Here is a 20,383-nt window from a genome sequence, read left to right on the forward strand (position 1 = left end):
CACTGAACGTGTGAGAAGAGAACGAGGAGAGGACACTGCCTGGCAACAAACAGACAGACAGACGGGAGGGAGGGGTTTTATCCTCATAAATGCAGTGCTCTGAAGGCCCCGTCCTGCTCAGATCCTCATCCAAGGGCAGCAGTGACCAGAGAGGGAGCTCAAGACCTGCTTGCCTCAATATCTCTCTTTTTCTCCACACACACACACACACACAGGGGCGGGGTGCTGGTCGTGAGGGCGGTGGTGGGGGGTGGGAGTAGTGAGGACCGCAATGGCTACAAACAACCGGTTGTCCTCCATGATAGCGCCACTCTGCCCCTGCCCTGGTGTCAAAACGGAGGAGAACGTTAACGGGAGGTCTAGGTGTGATACAGACCTATAACAGACTGGCGGAGGGGGTGAGGCGGAGGCGTCCGGGGGGAACGCGGTCACACTGAGGAGGCCACCAGGAGGAGGAGAGGGCAGTGAGGGCAATGGAGGGACGGTGAGAGAGGTGAGAAGGAGAGCCACGAGCTGAGAGCGCGTGCCATGCGTCACCTCCTACCATCCGTCTACCCGGTCTACCCTACTCCCCCCGGCCCCTCCCCTCATCGCACCTCCTCCCCTGGCCTTGGGAGGCACGGCATCAATCACCAGACAGAGAAGCATCACAGGGCAGAAGTGACAGCCCAATGAAAACAGCTTGCATTAAACACACACACACACACACACACACACACACACACACACACACACACACACACACACACTACATATGAAGGGAACAATCAATACAAGTTGCATGTTTAAAACCAACATTTAGCCTGTGAAGGCCTCATGGGACATGATGACTGTTGCAGTTCAAACTGACACACAGACAGGCTTGATGAGGCCAGTCTTGACTGGCACTGTCACACACAGAGGAAACAGCCATTCTCTCTCTACACACCGACAGTCACAGACATAAAACACTCCGTGATGTGTGTGAAAGGTAGAGACAGTCAGAATATTCCTCAACACCGACAGATTCCTGAACACTTATGCACGTGACAATTCACAACACTGAAATGCAACAAAAACCCCAAGGAAATATTCACAGCGTTTTGCGTACTCCTGAACACACACACACACACACACACTCACATGTAAAAACAAACACACACAGACAGACACACACACACACACACACACACACACACAGACAGACAGACAGACACACACCGCCGCGCGTAAACACACATAAACACAGTCTTGACAGTTAGTGCACACAAACATGAATATCAAGTGTTCTCCTTCAGACAAACGTCCACCCTCATAAACAGCGCTCGGCATAATGAAATAGCTCAGCCACTTAGCCGTCTGTCAGAGTCAGCCAGATCCAGCGAGGTGTGTCAGTAAGACGCACTCACCACTGCGTTCCCAGAGCATGCGATCTGGTCCAGGTCCAGAATGGCTGACATGTTTCCCACGTAGGAGAGGACTGTGCTGCGGGGAGTTTCAAAGATCTCCACAAGGAGGGTGGGAGAGAGAGAGAGAGGGCGGGAGGGAGTCAGCGCAGGAGGGAGTGGGAGACAGCGAGAGAAACAGAGAGCCTGGGGGAGAGACTGGCCGCACCAGTTTGACCAAACGTGAAGACTCAAAGACAAATGGAGAAAGGATGTTTTGAATGAGAGTGGGAGGGATGGAACAGATGCAGAGATGGAGGAAGAGAGAGAGAAGGAGAGAGAGAGAAAGAGAGAGAGTGGGGAGATCGAGGGGGAAGACAGAATGGGAGAGGGATAATGAGACTGCAGTTTGGGCTTGGTAAGCACAGTGCATCCAGGCTCTGGGATGCTGCGATTCTAATTGGATTTCAGCAGGTCATGTGGGCAGAAGGGGGCTGGGCTAGAGGAGAACACTGAGGGGAGGGGGATGGAGGGGGGAAGAGAGGACAGGAGACGGGGGGTTTGGATGAAAGCAGTGACATCACACTGACATGTAGCGTGATGCTGTTGTAGGGAAGGATGTGCCGCCTCTCAGCTCCGGCATATCTGTTCTTTGTGCCAGCGCAACGATTAATCCCAGCCATGGCTTAGCTATTTCTGAGAATCTGGTCATCGAGTGCCATTTTATAACTCAAAATGCCTTACAAGTTGGGTCGGGCTGCCACACTTGTTGGGTGTGAAAAGGTTAAGAGGACAGACGTTTGTGAGTTCCTGGAAACGTCAAGCTTGGTACTGACGATTACATCGCGATCAAAGTCACTCAGGTCACCCGTTCTAATACACGATCAAACGGCAACTGAATATCTCGGTGCCTGTCAGCCCTCTTCATTTTGCCCGTCCACTGACTGTCTGTAGGAACGATTCATTTAAAAAAATGGTTTACCTAATAAAGTGGCTAGTTAGCGCAGGTAAACCAGAAGCACAGTGACTCTGCCTTGAAACAGGAGACCAAGAAAATGCCAGAGGACAGGCCTTCCAGAGACAACCAGATGGAAGGGATGCCGACGACTGATTCGCTCAGAGGCAACAAAGCCATGACATCACAGAATCACTTTTACGGCAGCGACTGGATTTAACAGTGTGTGTCTGTCATCAATGAGAAACCAAGCTAATCATATGAACAGGAAACCCTTAACAATAGACTAGACCAGGAAGTGAAAACTCGAATATTGGGCTCCGAGTGAGAAGATTTCTGTATTGAATATCAATATGATCTCAGGCTTCAACTGCACCAATTTGGTTTCGTAAAGGAGGATATTCCAGGAACGAAAACATTTAGTATTGATTTTACTCAGTAATGTTGTGTAATGAAAGATGTGTTTTGGAAAGTCTGTGAAGGTGCAATGTTATTTGGCGTCCCAGCTCAGTAGGACATCCTAATCTCACACCAATGAGCCCATTTGCGTCCTCAGAGGAGAAGACGCAAGGTGTGGGGGGGTCAAAGTAGCCCCACTTGCTCAAATGAACCAGGTGTAAAGATGGAAAGACCAACAGTGGTAAAATGGCATTCATTACACTGTTGTTTGGTCTTTTATTGTGTCACATTGAGGGACAAACAAGCCAATATGTTGGTTTTACATGTCATGTATCATTTGTTACCCAGGGTGGGTGGTGGGTCCAGGGTGGGTGGTGGGTCCAGGGTGGGTGGTGGGTCCAGGGTGGGTGGAGGGCCCAGGGTGGGTGGTGGGTCCAGGGTGGGTGGTGGGTCCAGGGTGGGTGGAGGGCCCAGGGTGGGTGGTGGGTCCAGGGTGGGTGGAGGGCCCAGGGTGGGTGGTGGGTCCAGGGTGGGTGGTGGGTCCAGGGTGGGTGGTGGGTCCAGGGTGGGTGGAGGGCCCAGGGTGGGTGGTGGGTCCAGGGTGGGTGGTGGGTCCAGGGTGGGTGGAGGGCCCAGGGTGGGTGGTGGGTCCAGGGTGGGTGGAGGGCCCAGGGTGGGTGGTGGGTCCAGGGTGGGTGGTGGGTCCAGGGTGGGTGGTGGGTCCAGGGTGGGTGGAGGGCCCAGGGTGGGTGGAGGGCCCAGGCTCTGCCTTGGTCGCTGGTTCGTATTTTCACTTTTATAATGTGTTTCAGTGGGACGATCGCAATACGACGTCAGCTGTCCTGTTATTGTATGGCAGGATCGCTAGAACGTTGTACAAAGCATATATACTGTGGGGGGGTGGTACTTTACAAAAGCCTGCACCCCAGCCAGGCGTCACCACGCTACGCCAGCGATGCTATAGTGTGTTTTAGATACTCATAGTAAACTTAGTAGACTTTAAGACGATTGAGGACATTCTGGCGTGTAACTTTGTTATGTATTGTTACATTATTACTCGATTGAAATAAACTATGAAATACAGATTACCACAGAATTCCTTGTTCATCTTCATCACTACAGCGGATTAATTGGCAACCTATATTCATCCTCTCATTCTTAGATCTGCTCATCTGCTACACAATCCAATTACTTTTGTACTTGACCAATGAGAAGCATCTTTTTAAGGCATTGTTGTAGACCCCAGGAATATTTTGGTCATTACTAGACCCAACCTGTATGTTTTCGTTGCTTATAATTTATATTTACACTCATGGGTTAGTCAAAGAGAACAGACTTGCCATACCAGAGTCCTCGTCTGCTACACAAGAAGATGACTTACAGAACTGTACTTGACTGACGGGAAGCAGCATTTGAGGCGTTGTTGGAGGCTTGGAGGCACCAGGAAGCCATATTCATTATGTTGTACAGGGTGACATTAAGCCCAGCTACCTTTAATAATCTGAACAGGCATCTTATGGTGCCTTATAACAAAGCACTTGTTAAAAAAACAATATGAAGTCAGATCAGATTAAAGATAATATAAGGCCATCCGGATCTAATTTTCTGACCAGTCTCCTCTGTAACGTTCTTAGTGGTAAACTACCCCTTAACTACAGTAATCACCCTGAAATTATTTAAATTACTGTAAACCAAATGTTAATCCAAGACGGACTATAAATGAGCACATTGTCTACATGGTAATAACATGCATTTTAGGGTGATGACATGTGGTAACGTTAAATAATAGTAAACCAATAGTGGCAACTTTCGCATGTTCAGAACTTACATCTGACAAATGTATCACATCAAATGTACATGTCATGTATCACAATTCATACATGTTCGAAAATATCAGATTTATTTTTCATGTGCTCTGTATTACACATAATATACACATCATATATTGTGATTATTACAAGTGAGAGCCAACAAGCGGGTGAAGCAGGTTTGTCCAAGGGTGTAATGTCCAGCAGCCTACTGGGGGAGTGCCAAGCCAGATGGGTGAAAAGCACAACCATGTGTTCTACATTAGTTATTCCCACTGCCGCCCCCAGGGGGTGCCACATTCACACAAAGACATGGAACCAGGAATTGATTCACACTGTTCAAGCACACCATGATTGGTCTAATGAGTGATGAGGTGTCTCTGACACCGGCTTGGATATCAATGATCTGTTGAACTGCTATTGGACGCACGAAGCTGCCACGCACCCATGTTCCTACTAACGAACAACCACCATTTTAACTCAGGTACCCGGTTCTTCTTCCGGTTCTGGTAAAAGTGTCCCTCCGGAATGCGATCGCGAAGACTCATTTTTTTGCACCACTGCCAAGCTGCCATCGCTTCCAGCCAGTGAGACATACAGAAAGGTCTCTGCCCCGGCCACCGCCTCCAAGGAGACAGACAGACTCGAACGGACAGACGTACGGCCACTCAGAGGAGACGGAGGACAGGGATAGAGTCTGAAGATGAACACTGATGAACTTCTTCTGTATATTCACCATCTCCTTTCAAACCACATTTAAAACAATCCGACCCATGTTTCATTATTACTATTAAGAGCCTTTTATAACATGGAAGACCACTCCATGTCATAGAAGACCATCAAACGAGCCAACAGCACCCTCTCCTGGGCTAAATGAGATAAGACAAGCACTGGGGGCCCGCAGCAATGACTTGCAATCCTCTTTGAGAACAATCTATCCCAAATAGAACAGCCCTGCGCCATTGTATTAGCCAGACCTGCGGAGGAATACATTGAACTGAGCTAAGCATCCCGTTCCGCCAATGTTACACCGCCTTTAGCGGCTCCCTTGAGACTGCAGTCATTCACTGTGACGTGCCATTCTTTTCTTTTTTTAAACATAGCCCATTTCAAGCCTGACCATCTCGTTCAGAATTCCCGGAAAGAGGGGAGATGTGAAGTGAGGGGGGAGTGACACATCCAGTGGGACCCTCCGCCTCTCAGTGAGGGGAGACATCCTCAGGTTGGGACGATGCGGCACTATGGAGAAGGAGGTCTGATGCCACACCCTGGGGCCTGTCTCACATCCACAGCACAGCTGAGGAATGACTAAAGGCACGTAAATAGAATTGCTCTGAAATATCCCAGTAAGTGTCCCTGACTAATGGGAACTTCTGAAATAATGACACCAGCTAGACGGAAAACACTGTCAGGACCATATGTTAGAGGGGGACACGCCCAGCCTTGCTCCCCTACACTCTGGAGCTATATTTAGCCCAGGGCGTATTGGAGGGCAGCAGGCAGGACTGCAGGATGCTGGGAGAACCGGCGTTAACCCTTCGCAACGCCTGGGAGAGGCAGAATCTAGCTGTTCAGGGACCGCCACGCGTCTGTGCACAGACCGAACCCTCCGTCAGTGGACAGCCGACAAAAGCCAGAAGATTTCAGATACACTGCTGACTACATGTATATGTAGTCCAATTATAACCTTGACTGGCAGCTCCATCTGTGTGTTTGAAATGTGTTTAGAAACCACACAATGCCATACCAAGCGGATGAATCCGCCATTCTGAATACATGGAAGGGCCTTATACTAACATCACATCAGAATCTGCCTCACAGGGCTTTACAGCAACTTAACACATCAGAATCTACCTCACAGGGCTTTACAGCAACTTAACACATCAGAATCTACCTCACAGGGCTTTACAGCAACTTAACACATCAGAATCTACCTCACAGGGCTTTACAGCAACTTAACACACCAGAATCTACCTCACGGGGCTTTACACCAACTTAACACATCAGAATCTACCTCACAGGGTTTTACACTAAATCACACTAGAACCTACCTCACAGGGCTTTGTACCAACTTAACACACCAGAATCTACCTCACAGGGCTTTACAACAACTTAACACATCAGAATCTACCTCACGGTGCTTTACACCAACAATTTTCCCTCTGGTTGAAATATCAAATCCATGTGCCCCAGAGTAGGGAAGGGGACATTGCCTTGTGTAGGGCGTTGTCTGTTTGATTGGATGTTCAACTGGTTCTTCACTAAGAATTACAAGGCCGGTATAATAAGAGTAGTGATGTTCACCCTGGTGTCATGGGTAAGTCCCCAACCTGGCACTATTCCCATCATGACCCTCTTATTTTAAATGAGCGTTTTCACCATCTCAGCCCATCTGAGAGCTATACATTGGTGGTTTAGATGTAGGCTTTTGCCAGAGAGGAATTTCAATCTAGAATGGGGCAATGTTCCCATTCTCCAAACCGTCATTTGTTAGTGGAACAGAACATGCTCCCCCATTTTACTGGAGCTAAGACAACAACCATTTCCAAGTTCCATTGGCATTACTCACATTGCTGCCATAGATCATTAAAATAATCAGAACCCATTTTAAATGGAACTGGACACACTTACCTGGCAGTCAAAATCCTGGAAGTTGCGTGAGTTCTGAGAGAAAGGAGAACAGAAAGATATGTTATTAAGGGGTTGGACATTCTCCATTTCCTATCTTCTCATAACAGTCTGTCTGTCCAACACACAGAAAGGTTGTGTGTTTGATATTTGAATTTGATGAACTGACGCAGTAGAATGGGCGGAGCTGACTTCATTGAACATCATCCTTAGACAGTAGAGCCTTCAAGGCGCATTCCAGAGAATCTCTGTCATAAGGACACAACAGTATCAGCCAGCAATTGCTTTAAAACAGCCAATTCATTCTGGCTGACAGTACTGTCTGATTAGGCGTCCAATATGCTCCAGTAATTACCCTATTTATTCTCTAATGCACTTTTGCATTGAAGACCTTATTTACTATGTTTATAACCGGACATTGTATATTGTACAATTACAGAAAAACAATGGGAATTTTTATAACCATATACAACCCCGTTTCCAAAAAAGTTGGGACGCTTTGTAAAATGCTTAAATATAAGGATAAATGATATGCACATCATTGCATTCTGTGTATGCAATGATGTGCAAATCATGTATCCTTATATTTAATAGAAAATAGTAGAAAGACAACATATCAAATGTTGAAACTGAGAAATTGTATGCCCATTTTGAATTTGATTTAGAAATGAAATGTTTTCCCATTGCATGATTTAAGATTCATTTAAGATTTCATTTCATACAGAGATTTCCTGAATCTTTTAATGATATTGGGTACCATAGATGATGAGATCCCCAAACCCCTGGCAATTATACACTGTGAAACGTTATTCTTGAATTATGGCAGTATTTGCAAGCGCAGTCTAATACACAATCATGTTACGGACCTGTTGTCAATTGACCTAATTTGTTGTGTGATATTCCACCAGGTTTATTTTTTTAGCATTACACAACGTTTCCAGTCTGACTCTGTCCCAGCTTTTTTGAAATGTGTTGCTGGCATCAAATTCAAAATGAGCATGTATTTTCCAAGAAACAATAACATTTCTCAGTCAACATTTGAAATGGGTTCTTGGTACTATTTTCTATTGAATATAGGGTTTAAATGATTTGCACATCATTGCATTCTGTTTTTCTATTATTTGTTTCCAAAAAACGTTGGAAACTAAGAATAATAATAAATTACAACCCTATTCATTCTGCACATTTTTGTCTTATATATAGAAACATTCCATTTGAATGACTGAATTTGCATTTAATGCAAATTAGAAGCATGCTCTTATCGGTGCTTCCTTAGCTTTGTCGTCCGTATGGGCTCCTGTGAATCTGTCTCCTATGGGCGGCCTTGTCTAACCACTAGATGGAGTGAGAGGTCAGCCATGAACACACACTCAGATAAGCTCACGACGCTGCCTGTCTGTCTCCCTGCCTGGTTACTGATCTGCCTGCCGGTCAGTCTGTCTGTCCACAGAGCCCAACTGTCAGGTGATGAATGACCAGTTCAGCAAAAGAATATGATGCAACACCCCCTTTCTAAGGCCACACCTCAACAGATTCCATGTCGCAGATGACAGTAGGATAACACCATGGAACTGTCTGGAACAGAACAGTCCCCTCCGGGTTTAATAGGGGTCAGTTCCCCCAGACAGGCTGACTTCCTTACCCATCCCTGATGTTGCAGTGGAGGCGGAAGTCCTTGAGGACTGCTAGGAAGAAGGCTTTGATCTGCTGGAGTTTATTCTCCTTCTCATTTGAATCTTTCAAGTTCACAAAAAGGAGAGGACTTTCTGCTAGCTTCAACTTTGATATGTCTCTCTCCTCGCCTCCCTCTTGCTTTTAAGCTTCTTCGGCCTTCTTTCTCTCCCTCTCTCTCTTACTCTTATATCCCTTTCTTCTCTTGATTCCTGTTCTTTTATGTTTCACCACCCTTTTCTCTAATCTTACTACAGTGAAGCTGATATTATAAATAACTCACTCTGATTAACAGAGCCCTGAAGAGCAGAAGGAAGCAGGCACTGTTCAGAGTAGTTAACATCTTTGCTAATAGGTAGCTTAGCATTGCAAAGTATTCCTGAAGTGTGTAGCCACACAGCCATGCATTCTTCTATTCCAGTAATGAATATCTTTCCAAGTTATGAGCATTTTTCTGTCCTCTGTCATCTATACTTTCAGACTGCAGCTTGTTCGATTTGGCACCATATAGGCAATACCTGATATAGAAAGATACCTTCACAAACAAACAGAGACCCTGTTTTTCATTTCAGCACACCAAAGTGGTCCATAGAAACTCATGCCCTGATTTTTCACAGTGGCCACGCCCACCTACTGGGGTAAGGAAGTGAAAAGTCCTCAAAATCCGCTGACCAGATGTATTGATTTAGTGTTGTATGCCTGTCATACTTAAGATTTACACCCTTAATGTAGGAATACAATTAGTCCACTGTATGTCTCTCAGTGTATAATGTAAAGCTAACATTAGTCCTCTGTATGTCCCTCAGTATATAATGTAAAGCTAACATTAGTCCTCTGTATGTCCCTCAGTATATAATGTAAAGCTAACATTAGTCCTCTGTATGTCCCTCAGTATATAATGTAAAGCTAACATTAGTCCACTGTATGTCTCTCAGTATATAATGTAAAGCTAACATTAGTCCTCTGTATGTCCCTCAGTATATAATGTAAAGCTAACATTAGTCCTCTGTATGTCCCTCAGTATATAATGTAAAGCTAACATTAGTCCTCTTTATGTCCCTCAGTATATAATGTAAAGCTAACATTAGTCCTCTGTATGTCTCTCAGTATATAATGTAAAGCTAACATTAGTCCTCTGTATGTCCCTCAGTATATAATGTAAAGCTAACATTAGACCTCTGTATGTTTTCAGTGTATAATTGATAGCTAATATTAGTACTCTCCATGTTTGGCAGTGTATAATATAAAGCTAACATCAGTCTTCGGTATGTGAGTGCATAATATAAAGCTAACATTAATATTCGGTATGTCAGTTTATAATGTAAAGCTAACATCAGTCATCGGTATGTCAATGTATAATGTAAAGCTAACATTAGTATTCGGTATGTCTGTGTATAATGTAAAGCTAACATCAGTTTTTGGTATGTAAGTGTACAACGTACATGTACCATGTTGTGTGAGACTGTGGTCATGAATGTGGTCATATGTGGACACATCTCTATGTGTGAATGTGGTCATCTAATTCTCTCACCTTACTGGTCAGCAGGGGCTTGATCTCGGTCAGCTGCACGTCCTGTAGCTCATCCATCTCCTGGTCTGGTCACTTTACGCCGCACTGAGGGGAAAACGGAGAGACAGACAGAAGAACAACAGATTAGCCTTTGTGAGCGATGCATGGCATACAAAGCACAGCATACCTTCAGAGGTTAGAACTACAGACGGCATGGAGGCTGTGTCTTATGCGCATGCACGCTCACACACACACACACACACACACACACACACGAGTGAACCCCTCTGATTCATGTCAGCTTCATGCGATTAGTTAACAAGGGAGCGGTCATTAGTAACAGCACATCAGTCTATGATTGATCGATTTAAGAGGCAGCCAGCTCAGTGTCAGGAGAAAACTCCCCGGGAACTCCAATGGGACTCACACACACAAACCTGAGCCATGCTGCCATTAAACACGAGTGCCATTAAGATGCATGAGGACATAGCTGGTGGGTTGAAGGGCATTCTCCCAGGCACTGTGCAATGGGAAAGGTCATGCAAGCCTTTCATTGCCTACACCCAGGGACTGGACAGGGATAGTACACAAACCTCCCTTAAGGCCTCAGTTTGTCCTGTAGATAATTACAGTAATCGGGGACTATTACCCCTACCAGAGTCAGCCACCACTTTTAGTTCAGTGCCACCTTCCCAAGGTGAGGCCAGTAAATGGTGTTCTGTTACCTGGAGGCCAGATCTTGTTACTGAGGGGATAACAAAGCATAGGATCTAGAGCAGGGGTGGGCAATATTTTTCACTACACTGAAAATGCCACAGAGCATCGTGGGCCAGATTACTTTTGTAACAAATATGCCTAAAAAACACACAACATAGCTAACTCTGCTAACTTGCATATTATATTTACGCATATTTATTTTCCATGTAACACCGTTTTCATAACTGAACTTAATTTACTTTAACAATGTTTTTATTATTATTTTCTGTTAACAACTGTTATTATGGCAGGCAAAGGCCAAACAAATCCCCTTTTAGGGTTATTACTCAACAGAAATGTTGCAACACATATTTGCCTTAAAACTTAACTTTCAACTCAACAGAGTAAGCTACATTACATAAGGTATAATGTATAACATTTATATAGGTATAACAGTTATTAGGGCAGACATAAGTCTATAAAATCACTTCTGAAGATTTTCACTCAAAGCAAATGTTGGTATAATTGCGGTCATCTAACTTCATACAGTATATTTTTTGTACTACGTGCGATTCCAGCAGTCCAGACCCAAGAAATCTACTTTTAGGGCTACTCACTCAATATGATGAGAGCCTCGTATGGGCGTTGACAAGTGAGGTGAAGTCAGGAGTCATTTCTGTTGAAGCAGTGTGCGGTACTGCTGCAGGATGTTCATCAGTGAGGCTGCACCTGCGCTTGGACTTGTTGAATTGTAGCATCGGGTGACAGTTTTTGTATTTCGCTGCATGCTTGCTCTGGAAGTGCCTCTGCAAATTGTACTCTTTAAAAACTGTGACGTTAGCTTAACATATTAAGCAAGTTGCTTAACCTGCGACATCTGCAAATACATATTTTCCTGTCAATAGTTTTTTAAAAACTCTGCTTTCGTTATCAACTTTTCTTAGGCTAATTTCCAGAGATCGCTAGCCATTCATTGCGTATAATACGTACAAATGATAACTTCCGCGCGTGGATTGTGGTGCTGGTCCCTACGTATCATAGCAACGCAAATACCTTGTTTCAACTTAAAGGTATTTTAAACAGACAGTATGATACTGCTGTACTTATTACTGGGAGTGCCACGGGACTTTTAATTTGAAAATAAATAAATATGCAACAGTAAATAAATTCTAATGTATTGAACAAAATGTATTTAAAATATCTTAACATTAAGAGTACAAATACTGTGAAGGCGTGTCTTCAATAGAAAAGGTTATGGCTACACAACCGCCAATGAGAGTTCCAGTACTACAATCACTTCCTGTGTTTCAGACAACCTTGAGCTGAGGTAGCATATAACCTTCATGTTTGGTGATTTGCTTGGATAGTCTGGAACTCAAGTACAAACGCTCCACTGCACAACTGACATTATCCCAGCGATGGGCACTGCATCCGTCTGATGAGTGAAGTATAATATAGCCCTGTGATAAGACGTAACTGGCTTCAAGGACCAGACTGGATGTTCCATTAAACACCAAGCACAACCCAAATTGCATTCAAGCAGGTCTAACGTTTGCCCATGTACACACTTTGGAAGAACTAAGCTGTGTAAAAATATGCCCAGCAATCTTGCTTAAAAATCCAGCTTAAAGGAAATAAACAGAAGTTACAATAAAAAAGAAAAAGAAATATTCTGCATGCTTGAGCAGATACAGCATATTGACTTCCTCTGGCTGAAAGTGGGCCAGCATCAAAGGCCAAATGGAATCATAGACTGATAATTGGCTAACTCAGCCCCTAAAGCAAAAGTCGACATATACCCAAAAGACAAGCAGGTTAATGTGACACTACAACACCTTTGACCTTTGCTTGGTCTCCTGAAAAACAAACCTTAATGGCTCTTTCAATTGGAAGGGGGAGGTCCTTGAAAGCTATTTCCCACATATTGTAATTAAATGTGGGGCGGGTCCATTTACAAAACCTCAATATATCATAGTTAAATTATGACAGGCATACTGATCTACAAAAAATAAAGAATTTCATCAGTCAGAGACGAAATGTACTGCATTTTGTTTAATCAAGACCGACGACTTGTTGCAGATAAGTGGTGTGTAATGACACAGTGGACATAAAAGGCATTTTGGCACAAGCTTTTTAATTAATGCAAATGTTCAGTGGGTTTTCATCACATTCTTCATTTTTAGATCAATTAATTTGTCACAAAAACTGCATAGTAGCAAATGTGCCCACTGTGGTTTTGGCATGCATACTCAAAATCTCACAGTAGGCCAGCCTACCTTAATTATGGATTATTTTAATTGCTCATCAGCAGCCAAACATTTATAATTTTGTCACAAGAATAAGACCCTCAGTATTTATTGGAACAGAGAATCAAGCTCATCGCAAGCACTTTCATCACCCAAGTAAGTCTGTAATTTATTCACCACGGTTGCAGGGCCAAATTATTCAGGATCTTTAGTCCCTCGGGCATATCATGTTCAGCACGTTTCGTTTATTCTTCTATTAAATAGAGTACTGTCATAAGTTTAACAAAGATAAATCAAAGATGAATCAATGTCTGCAAGATGTCACTATTATCACAGGACATCTACAGATAATCAAATCTATTAGCTTTTTTTCCAAGGTGGTTCGAATCCCCAATGCTGATTGTCTGAATACTAGGTTATATAAGACTGAATAACATGGGTTTGACATCAAATAGCCTTTTCTGTTTGAACTGCATTGATAACCAGTTCATAACAGCACATTGACCTCTCAGGGGTTTGAAGAATATTGGCCATGTATATATCACACCAGCTGGTCTCCCAGTACTGTAGTTTGATAGTACAGTAGATATTCTATGACCCCACCCACATCAGCACATCAGATTACCAGAGCCAATCGAGATACCTCAGCTGAGGTTGCCATAGAGACAAAGTCAGCAGTGTTTATTCTAAGATCGAAGCCCATCGGGACAAATGAGAGAAGAGACAACTAAAGGGGAACAGATAGAGACAGGAACAGCATGCTTTTATTAATGATAACCCCTCCCCTGTGGTGACATTCATCTAAAGAGCCATGCAGTCATTCTGAGACACACATTATCCAGCCAATGAGAGTTAGATGTGATAAAATAGAGGACAAGTGGATAGACAAGGCAAGTGTTTGTGTTAGAGTGCCTTTGGGTAAAGACATCAGACATTGAACGATGCAGCGCGTACTGTGTGCATGGATAAACATGGAGGGTGGGGGAGGGGGAACACTGGAAACAGCTGACACAGTCCAATGAGATGACCGGTCTAGAAAGTCTGACTAGTGGTGGAATGTGGATATTTTGAGTGAAGTACAACAAACTCTCGTTCATGAACAAAAGGGGATGAAAGTGATGTGCACACACAAACAAGCAAGCAGCAAGAAAATAATACATCTATTATTGGGTGAGTTGATGCCAAGGGCAACCTGAACATCCCAAAATAAAATGGATAATTTCCAAATGAATACATGTTCTTATATTTTGGAATGCTGATGTTATTTCCTACCATATGTAAGAATGCCAGAACTGTGTCTTAGTTTAGGCATTTCTGTCAAATTCATAACAAGTCACTCAGAAATTTGAGCTCAGGAAACAAAACAGACCAAATTGGAATTTGCTCTAAAATTGGAAGTTAAGTTCTAAAATCTCTAAAGATAAGGGGTGACTGGGACAAGCAAGGTTATCAACATACATAATGTTTCTTAAAATAAATAATGAGCACATGCACCTTTCATGGACACATACTGTAAACACTTCCTCTGTGAAGCCAACTTTCATCAAGGTTTTACGTCACACCTATATACAGTGAGGGAAAAAGGTATTTGATCCCCTGCTGATTTTGTAAGTTTCCCCACTGACAAAGAAATGATCAGCCTATAATTTTAATGGTAGGTTTATTTGAACAGTGAGAGAAAAACATTTTATACATTTATTTGCATTTTAATGAGTGAAATAATTATTTCATCCCTTCTCAGCCAGTAAGATTTCTGGCTCCCAGGTGTCTTTTATATAGGTGATGAGCTGAGATTAGGTACACACTCTTAAAGGGAGTGCTCCTAATCTCAGCTTGTCACCTGTATAAAAGACACCTGTCCACAGAAGCAATCAATCTGATTCCAAACTCTCCAGCATGGCCAAGACCAAAGAGCTGTCCAAGGATGTCAGGGACAAGATTGTAGACCTACTCAAGACTCGAATGGGCTACAAGACCATCGCCAAGGAGCTTGGTGAGAAGGTGACAACAGTTGGTACGAGTATTCACAAATGGAATAAACACAAAATAACTGTCAATCTCCCTCGGTCTGGAGCTCCATGCCAGATCTCACCTTGTGGATTTGCAATGATCATGAGAATGGTGAGGAATCAACTACATGGGAGAATCTTGTCAATGATTTCAAGGCAGCTGGGACCATAGTCACCAAGAAAACAATCGGTAACACACTACGCCGTGAAGGACTGAAATCCTGCAGCGCACGCAAGGTCCCCCTGCACATGTACAGGCCCGTCTGAAGTTTGCCAATGAACATCTGAATGATTCAGAGGAGAACTGGGTGAAAGTGTTGTGGTCAGAAGAGACCAAAATCAAGCTCTTTGGCATCAACTCAACTCGCCGTGTTTGGAGGAGGAGGAATGCTGCCTATGACCCCAAGAACACCATCCCCACCGCCAAACATGGAGGTGGAAACATTATGCTTTGGGGGTGTTTTTCTGCAAAGGGGACAGGACAACTTCAACGCATCAAAGGGATGATGGATGGGGCCATGTACCGTCAAATCTTGGGTGAGAACCTCCTTCCCTCAAGTCATGGATGGGTATTCCGGCATGACAATGACCCAAAACACACGGCCAAGGCAACAAGAGAGTGGCTCAAGAAGATGCACATTAAGGTCCTGGAGTGGCTTAGCCAGTCTCCAGACCTTAATCCCATAGAAAATCTGTGGAGGGAGCTGAAGGTCTGAGTTGCCAAATGTCAGCCTTGAAACCTTAATGACTTGGAGAAGATCTGTAAATAGGAGTGGGACAAAATTACACTTGAGATGTGTGCCAACCTGGTGGCCAACTACAAGAAACGTCTGACCTTGTTCTTATGAACCGGCATCTTTGAAATGTTCAGGATGGAAGCAACCTGACGCTCAATGTATCCCTCTGCCAGTAAAGCCAGAATCAAACTTTTCTTTTCATCACTCAAAGCTTTTTCAACTCTTTTGTCATGCTGAACAGTTATTTTTTTATTCAAATTACCTTTGAAGTACTACTTGCACTGTTTTTGCCATCCAGCTGGTCCTATTGCAAGAGGATAGTGATGACCACAGCAGTTGGTTCAGGTAATCACCTAATCAGTACCTCATTAAGTAAAATGAGTTGTGCCTGTGTTGGAATTTAACATACACTGGAATGGAATGGCTGCCATACATGTAGAAATGCTGATTCAAGAAAAATTAGGAGTGGTCTCTTAATTCTTTCCAGAGCTGTAATTGACTTTGTTTAAATGAAAGCCCCACAAATTATACTGACCAGAAAGGTGGATTTTCAGTGTATATTCTCACTCGCACATTGTTACAGTATTTCAGAAAATCTTAAACATGCATTATACAGATACATACATCGCAAAAGTATTCAAACCCCTGACCAATTTTCGAATTTTACTGAATTATCTATTGTACATGGTCAACTATGAAATTCAAAATCTCCTCTTTAGCCCAGAGGACATCCATAATTCCCCCCAAAAAATTCTAATGTTGATGTCAGACCACAGGACACTTTTCCACTTCACCGCAGTCCATCTAAAATGAGCTTGTGCCCAGAGAAGGCAGTGGCGTTTCTGGATCTTGTTTACAGTTTGTATGTTTTCTTCTTTGCATAGTAGAGTTTTAACTTGCATTTGTGGATACAGCAACAAAGTGTGTTTTCAGAATTGTTCCTGAGCCCATGCAGTGATGTCCACTACAAAATTGTGTCTGTTTTTAATGCAGTGCTGTCTGAGGGCCCGAAGATCAAGGCCTTCGAATATTGGTTTTTGGCCTTGTCCCTTGCGTACAGATTTCTCCGGATTCTCTGAATCTTTTTATGATATTATCAACTGTAGATGATGAGATCCAAAAATCCTTTGCACTTATGTTGAGAAACTTTATTCTTAAAATGTTGGACCAACGTGGATCTGGAGTACAGGCTTTGTAATTGGGAAAACCTGCAAAATTGTTAGTGTATCAAATACTTGTTCTCCCCACTGTATATATAATAATCAGAACCTGTAATCATATAATTCAACTGTACCATGACCTTCTAAAGAACAGTCCAAATCATACATTTTTTTGATAGATAATTTATGAATTAGTCTGCATTTCAGAAACTAGCTCAGCCTCTGTAAACTTCATAACAGCGTGTAATATCCAGAATGGCAAATAATAATGGAAAACCACAATACTTTAAAGACCCTTCAGAATTGATCTATTTTGATCTAAGAGTTACACACAAACAGTTATGCTAATATGTTTAGCCTTCCGATAAAGCATGCAACATCCGTAACACCTCTAATTTGCTGAACACATTTTCCACGGGCTGGCTGGAGGTCATAGTATGGGAGGTGTTACTACTTTCAGCTTATTGCTGAGACACGTGTGCAAACAAAAGGGAGCATTGTACACGCCCTGTCAGCAGCCACTGACAACTGATCGATGGAGAGGACACATTTCCCCACCCGCCCCCTGACGCGTCCCCCTCTCCGTCCATCCATCTCACCTTGGAGAGCAGTCAGCCCGTGGAGCTGCCCCTATGATGGATCACTGTCTCCAGCCAAGTCGTGATCCTGACCCGGAAGAAGCGCTCGTGAAACAGTGTCATGATGACCTTGAATTGGCATGGTGGACTTATGTCTAACTACCTAAACGTCGCTGTGGAAACGCGAAGCGTAGGCTAACCTAGAGTTAGCCATCCTTACCATACCTTCACCCACTTGCATCTTGCCAAGGTGACCCCGATTTGATCTACCACAGTGACACCACGGTGAACCCTAGTTAACTTGGATGTATGTTGCCATGGTGATCCTACTTTGAACTACTGTAATGTCTTCATTGTGACCCCGGGTTAAGCAATTCTTTTGTGATGGTGTCCTTGATTTGACCTACCTTAATGTTAGCTTTGACAGGCTAATCTAATGGACTTATTTAGAGAACAGGGCCCTCACAGAAGGCTGAAATAAAGCTGTGTTGTCTTGTTGTCTACTGTCACTTTGGGCAAAATAACTTTAATGACCCATTCCTGATTATAGAACAGAGGATCCTTCATGTGCGGGGAAGGGCTTTTGTTTTAGTCGGCATAAAAACACACAAGGAAAACAGGCCATGTCGAACTCCATGCCTGCTTCCTTTTATGGGACTCAGTGGTGCTAATTGTCACTGCCCCATCGGGAAGGAACAACTCGCTAAAAAGCTCTGGCTCTGCCGCTCCATGCTGGTGTTTTGTCCCTTTTACGCTGTTCCATCTCTTACTCTGTATAATCCACCCCAGAGTAGAATTCTGTTTAAAGGCTGTGAAGGGCTCAGTTCCAGATTCTTCCTAACGCTCTAACCCAGGCCATTCGTTCAGTAACAGAATTAGAGGGGAAATCTCTTTGTTTAACATGTTTGCCTCCCATCAGGGCATTAACAACACAACTGTAGTGTTAGTCCTACACTGTGATCCAATCCCTCTGCTCGGTTTCTATCTCATACAGACTAGTCTCTCTCTCTGTCTCTTTCCCTCTCTCTCAAAACCGTCGACCCACATCACCCTGGGGGCTTTCTGTGACGTAAGACCGGAGAGGCAGCAAGCTCCTGATGTTCCAGCCTTAATTACAGTTCTCTCCCAGAAAACGGTCTGTTCTGCCAAACGCGCTCTGGTAACAGCACGGAAGGCTCGTCCTGAACCAAGCAGACGAGCAGCTTATGTATAGGATGTGTATAGGATGAAGACCAGTTACTACTCCCATAAAGCCAATCAATTATTTGGATCTTTGAAGTAATGACTGCCAAATACACAATGCATTGTTAATTAACAGATAATCAATCTCAGCCAAACCTGTCACTTCCAAATTGGAAACCACAGCCTAACTGAGACTTAAATGTCCTGACCCTCCCACAAGCAATAATTCAAAATCCAGGCATTCATTACCAGGTGGATGTTTGTTAAGTCCTCCTCTCTCAAGCCAGTGACTTGTATCTCTCTCTGTCTGTCTGTCTGTGTGTGTGTGTCTGAGCAGATCAAGGCTCAGTTCATTATCACAGTCCTCACTGGCACACAACACTGACAGCGCTGATCTGTCTGCCAAAGAGGGAGCCCCATCCCTCTCAAAACTCATTAAGGAATGGGGCAACCCTGTTGCGCACACGCAAGCACACCTCTCATTACTCTTGAAGGCCTTTTAAAGAATTAAATTATTCCTTGTGGAGGTACTTTATCTGCCAATGGTCTTATGAGATTAAAAAAGACATTTCCCATTATCGATTGGAGACCTCATATCTGTTGGCATTATTAGAAGGTTTCCAATAGCAACAACGCAACTGCACAAACCCATTAATCACTGTCACAAATTCAGAGGGAAATCAGATGCTAATTTTACTACACTAAATGCTCAAAAACACATATGCCCTGCAGTCTGTTATGCTCACAAAGCAATGTCAGGGTCCCTTCTTCTGGAAATAGCAAACTAGAAAACAGTTCAAACATCCATATAAAAGCAGTAAGTGTAATAAACCATATAAACATACAATTGTAAGACGTCTTTTCTTGTTCCCAATGCAGCCTACATCCTCAGCAACTCAGCAAGGTCTATTTTGGGGTTCATGTATAAGTCATATGGTTGTATGAGCACTATGCTGCATGAATATCACTGTTAAGAGTGCTCTGTGATTTGATTCTTCAAAGTGACTCTCTCTGTCTCTCAAGTGTCTCTGTCTCTCTCCCATTACTTTTACCCACAGATTGAAATAGAACACTGGTTAACTTACACCAATGAAAAAACATTCTGCTAAGATTGAACATCTGGAGGTTCCTTCTGAATTTCCAAAAGAAGATTCATCTGAGAGTGGAGACAAAGCCCTCCCATTCAGGAAATGGAAGCATGTATATACACTCACCTAAAGGATTATTAGGAACACCTGTTTAATTTCTCATTAATGCAATTATCTAATCAATCAATCACATGGCAGTTGCTTCAATGCATTTAGGGGTGTGGTCCTGGTCAAGACAATCTCCTGAACTCCAAACTGAATGTCAGAATGGGAAAGAAAGGTGATTTAAGCAATTTTGAGCGTGGCATGGTTGTTGGTGCCAGACGGGCCGCTCTGAGTATTTCACAATCTG

General features: G+C 43.5%; 1 protein-coding gene across 4 annotated transcripts in view; it reads right to left on the minus strand.

Moving 5' to 3' along the window:
• Positions 1 to 20,383, minus strand: part of ndrg3a (ndrg family member 3a) — a 40,623-nt gene that overhangs the window by 11,451 nt on the left and 8,789 nt on the right. For 3 of the 4 annotated variants that reach the window (XM_029113993.2, XM_013138303.4, XM_034287281.1), the window contains exons 2-3: positions 10,357 to 10,440; positions 7,158 to 7,190 (exon numbers count right to left, since the gene is read on the minus strand). In XM_029113993.2, coding sequence (XP_028969826.1) covers positions 7,158 to 7,190; positions 10,357 to 10,413 — 90 coding nt within the window. In that variant the 5' untranslated portion in view covers positions 10,414 to 10,440. Of the gene's footprint in view, positions 1 to 1,388; positions 1,767 to 7,157; positions 7,191 to 10,356; positions 10,441 to 20,383 lie in introns of those variants that run through there. The other variant, XM_029113994.2, reaches the window with a different exon arrangement.

This window comes from Esox lucius, chromosome 17 (assembly GCF_011004845.1).
Source record: "Esox lucius isolate fEsoLuc1 chromosome 17, fEsoLuc1.pri, whole genome shotgun sequence".
NCBI classification, from domain to species: Eukaryota; Metazoa; Chordata; class Actinopteri; order Esociformes; family Esocidae; genus Esox; species Esox lucius.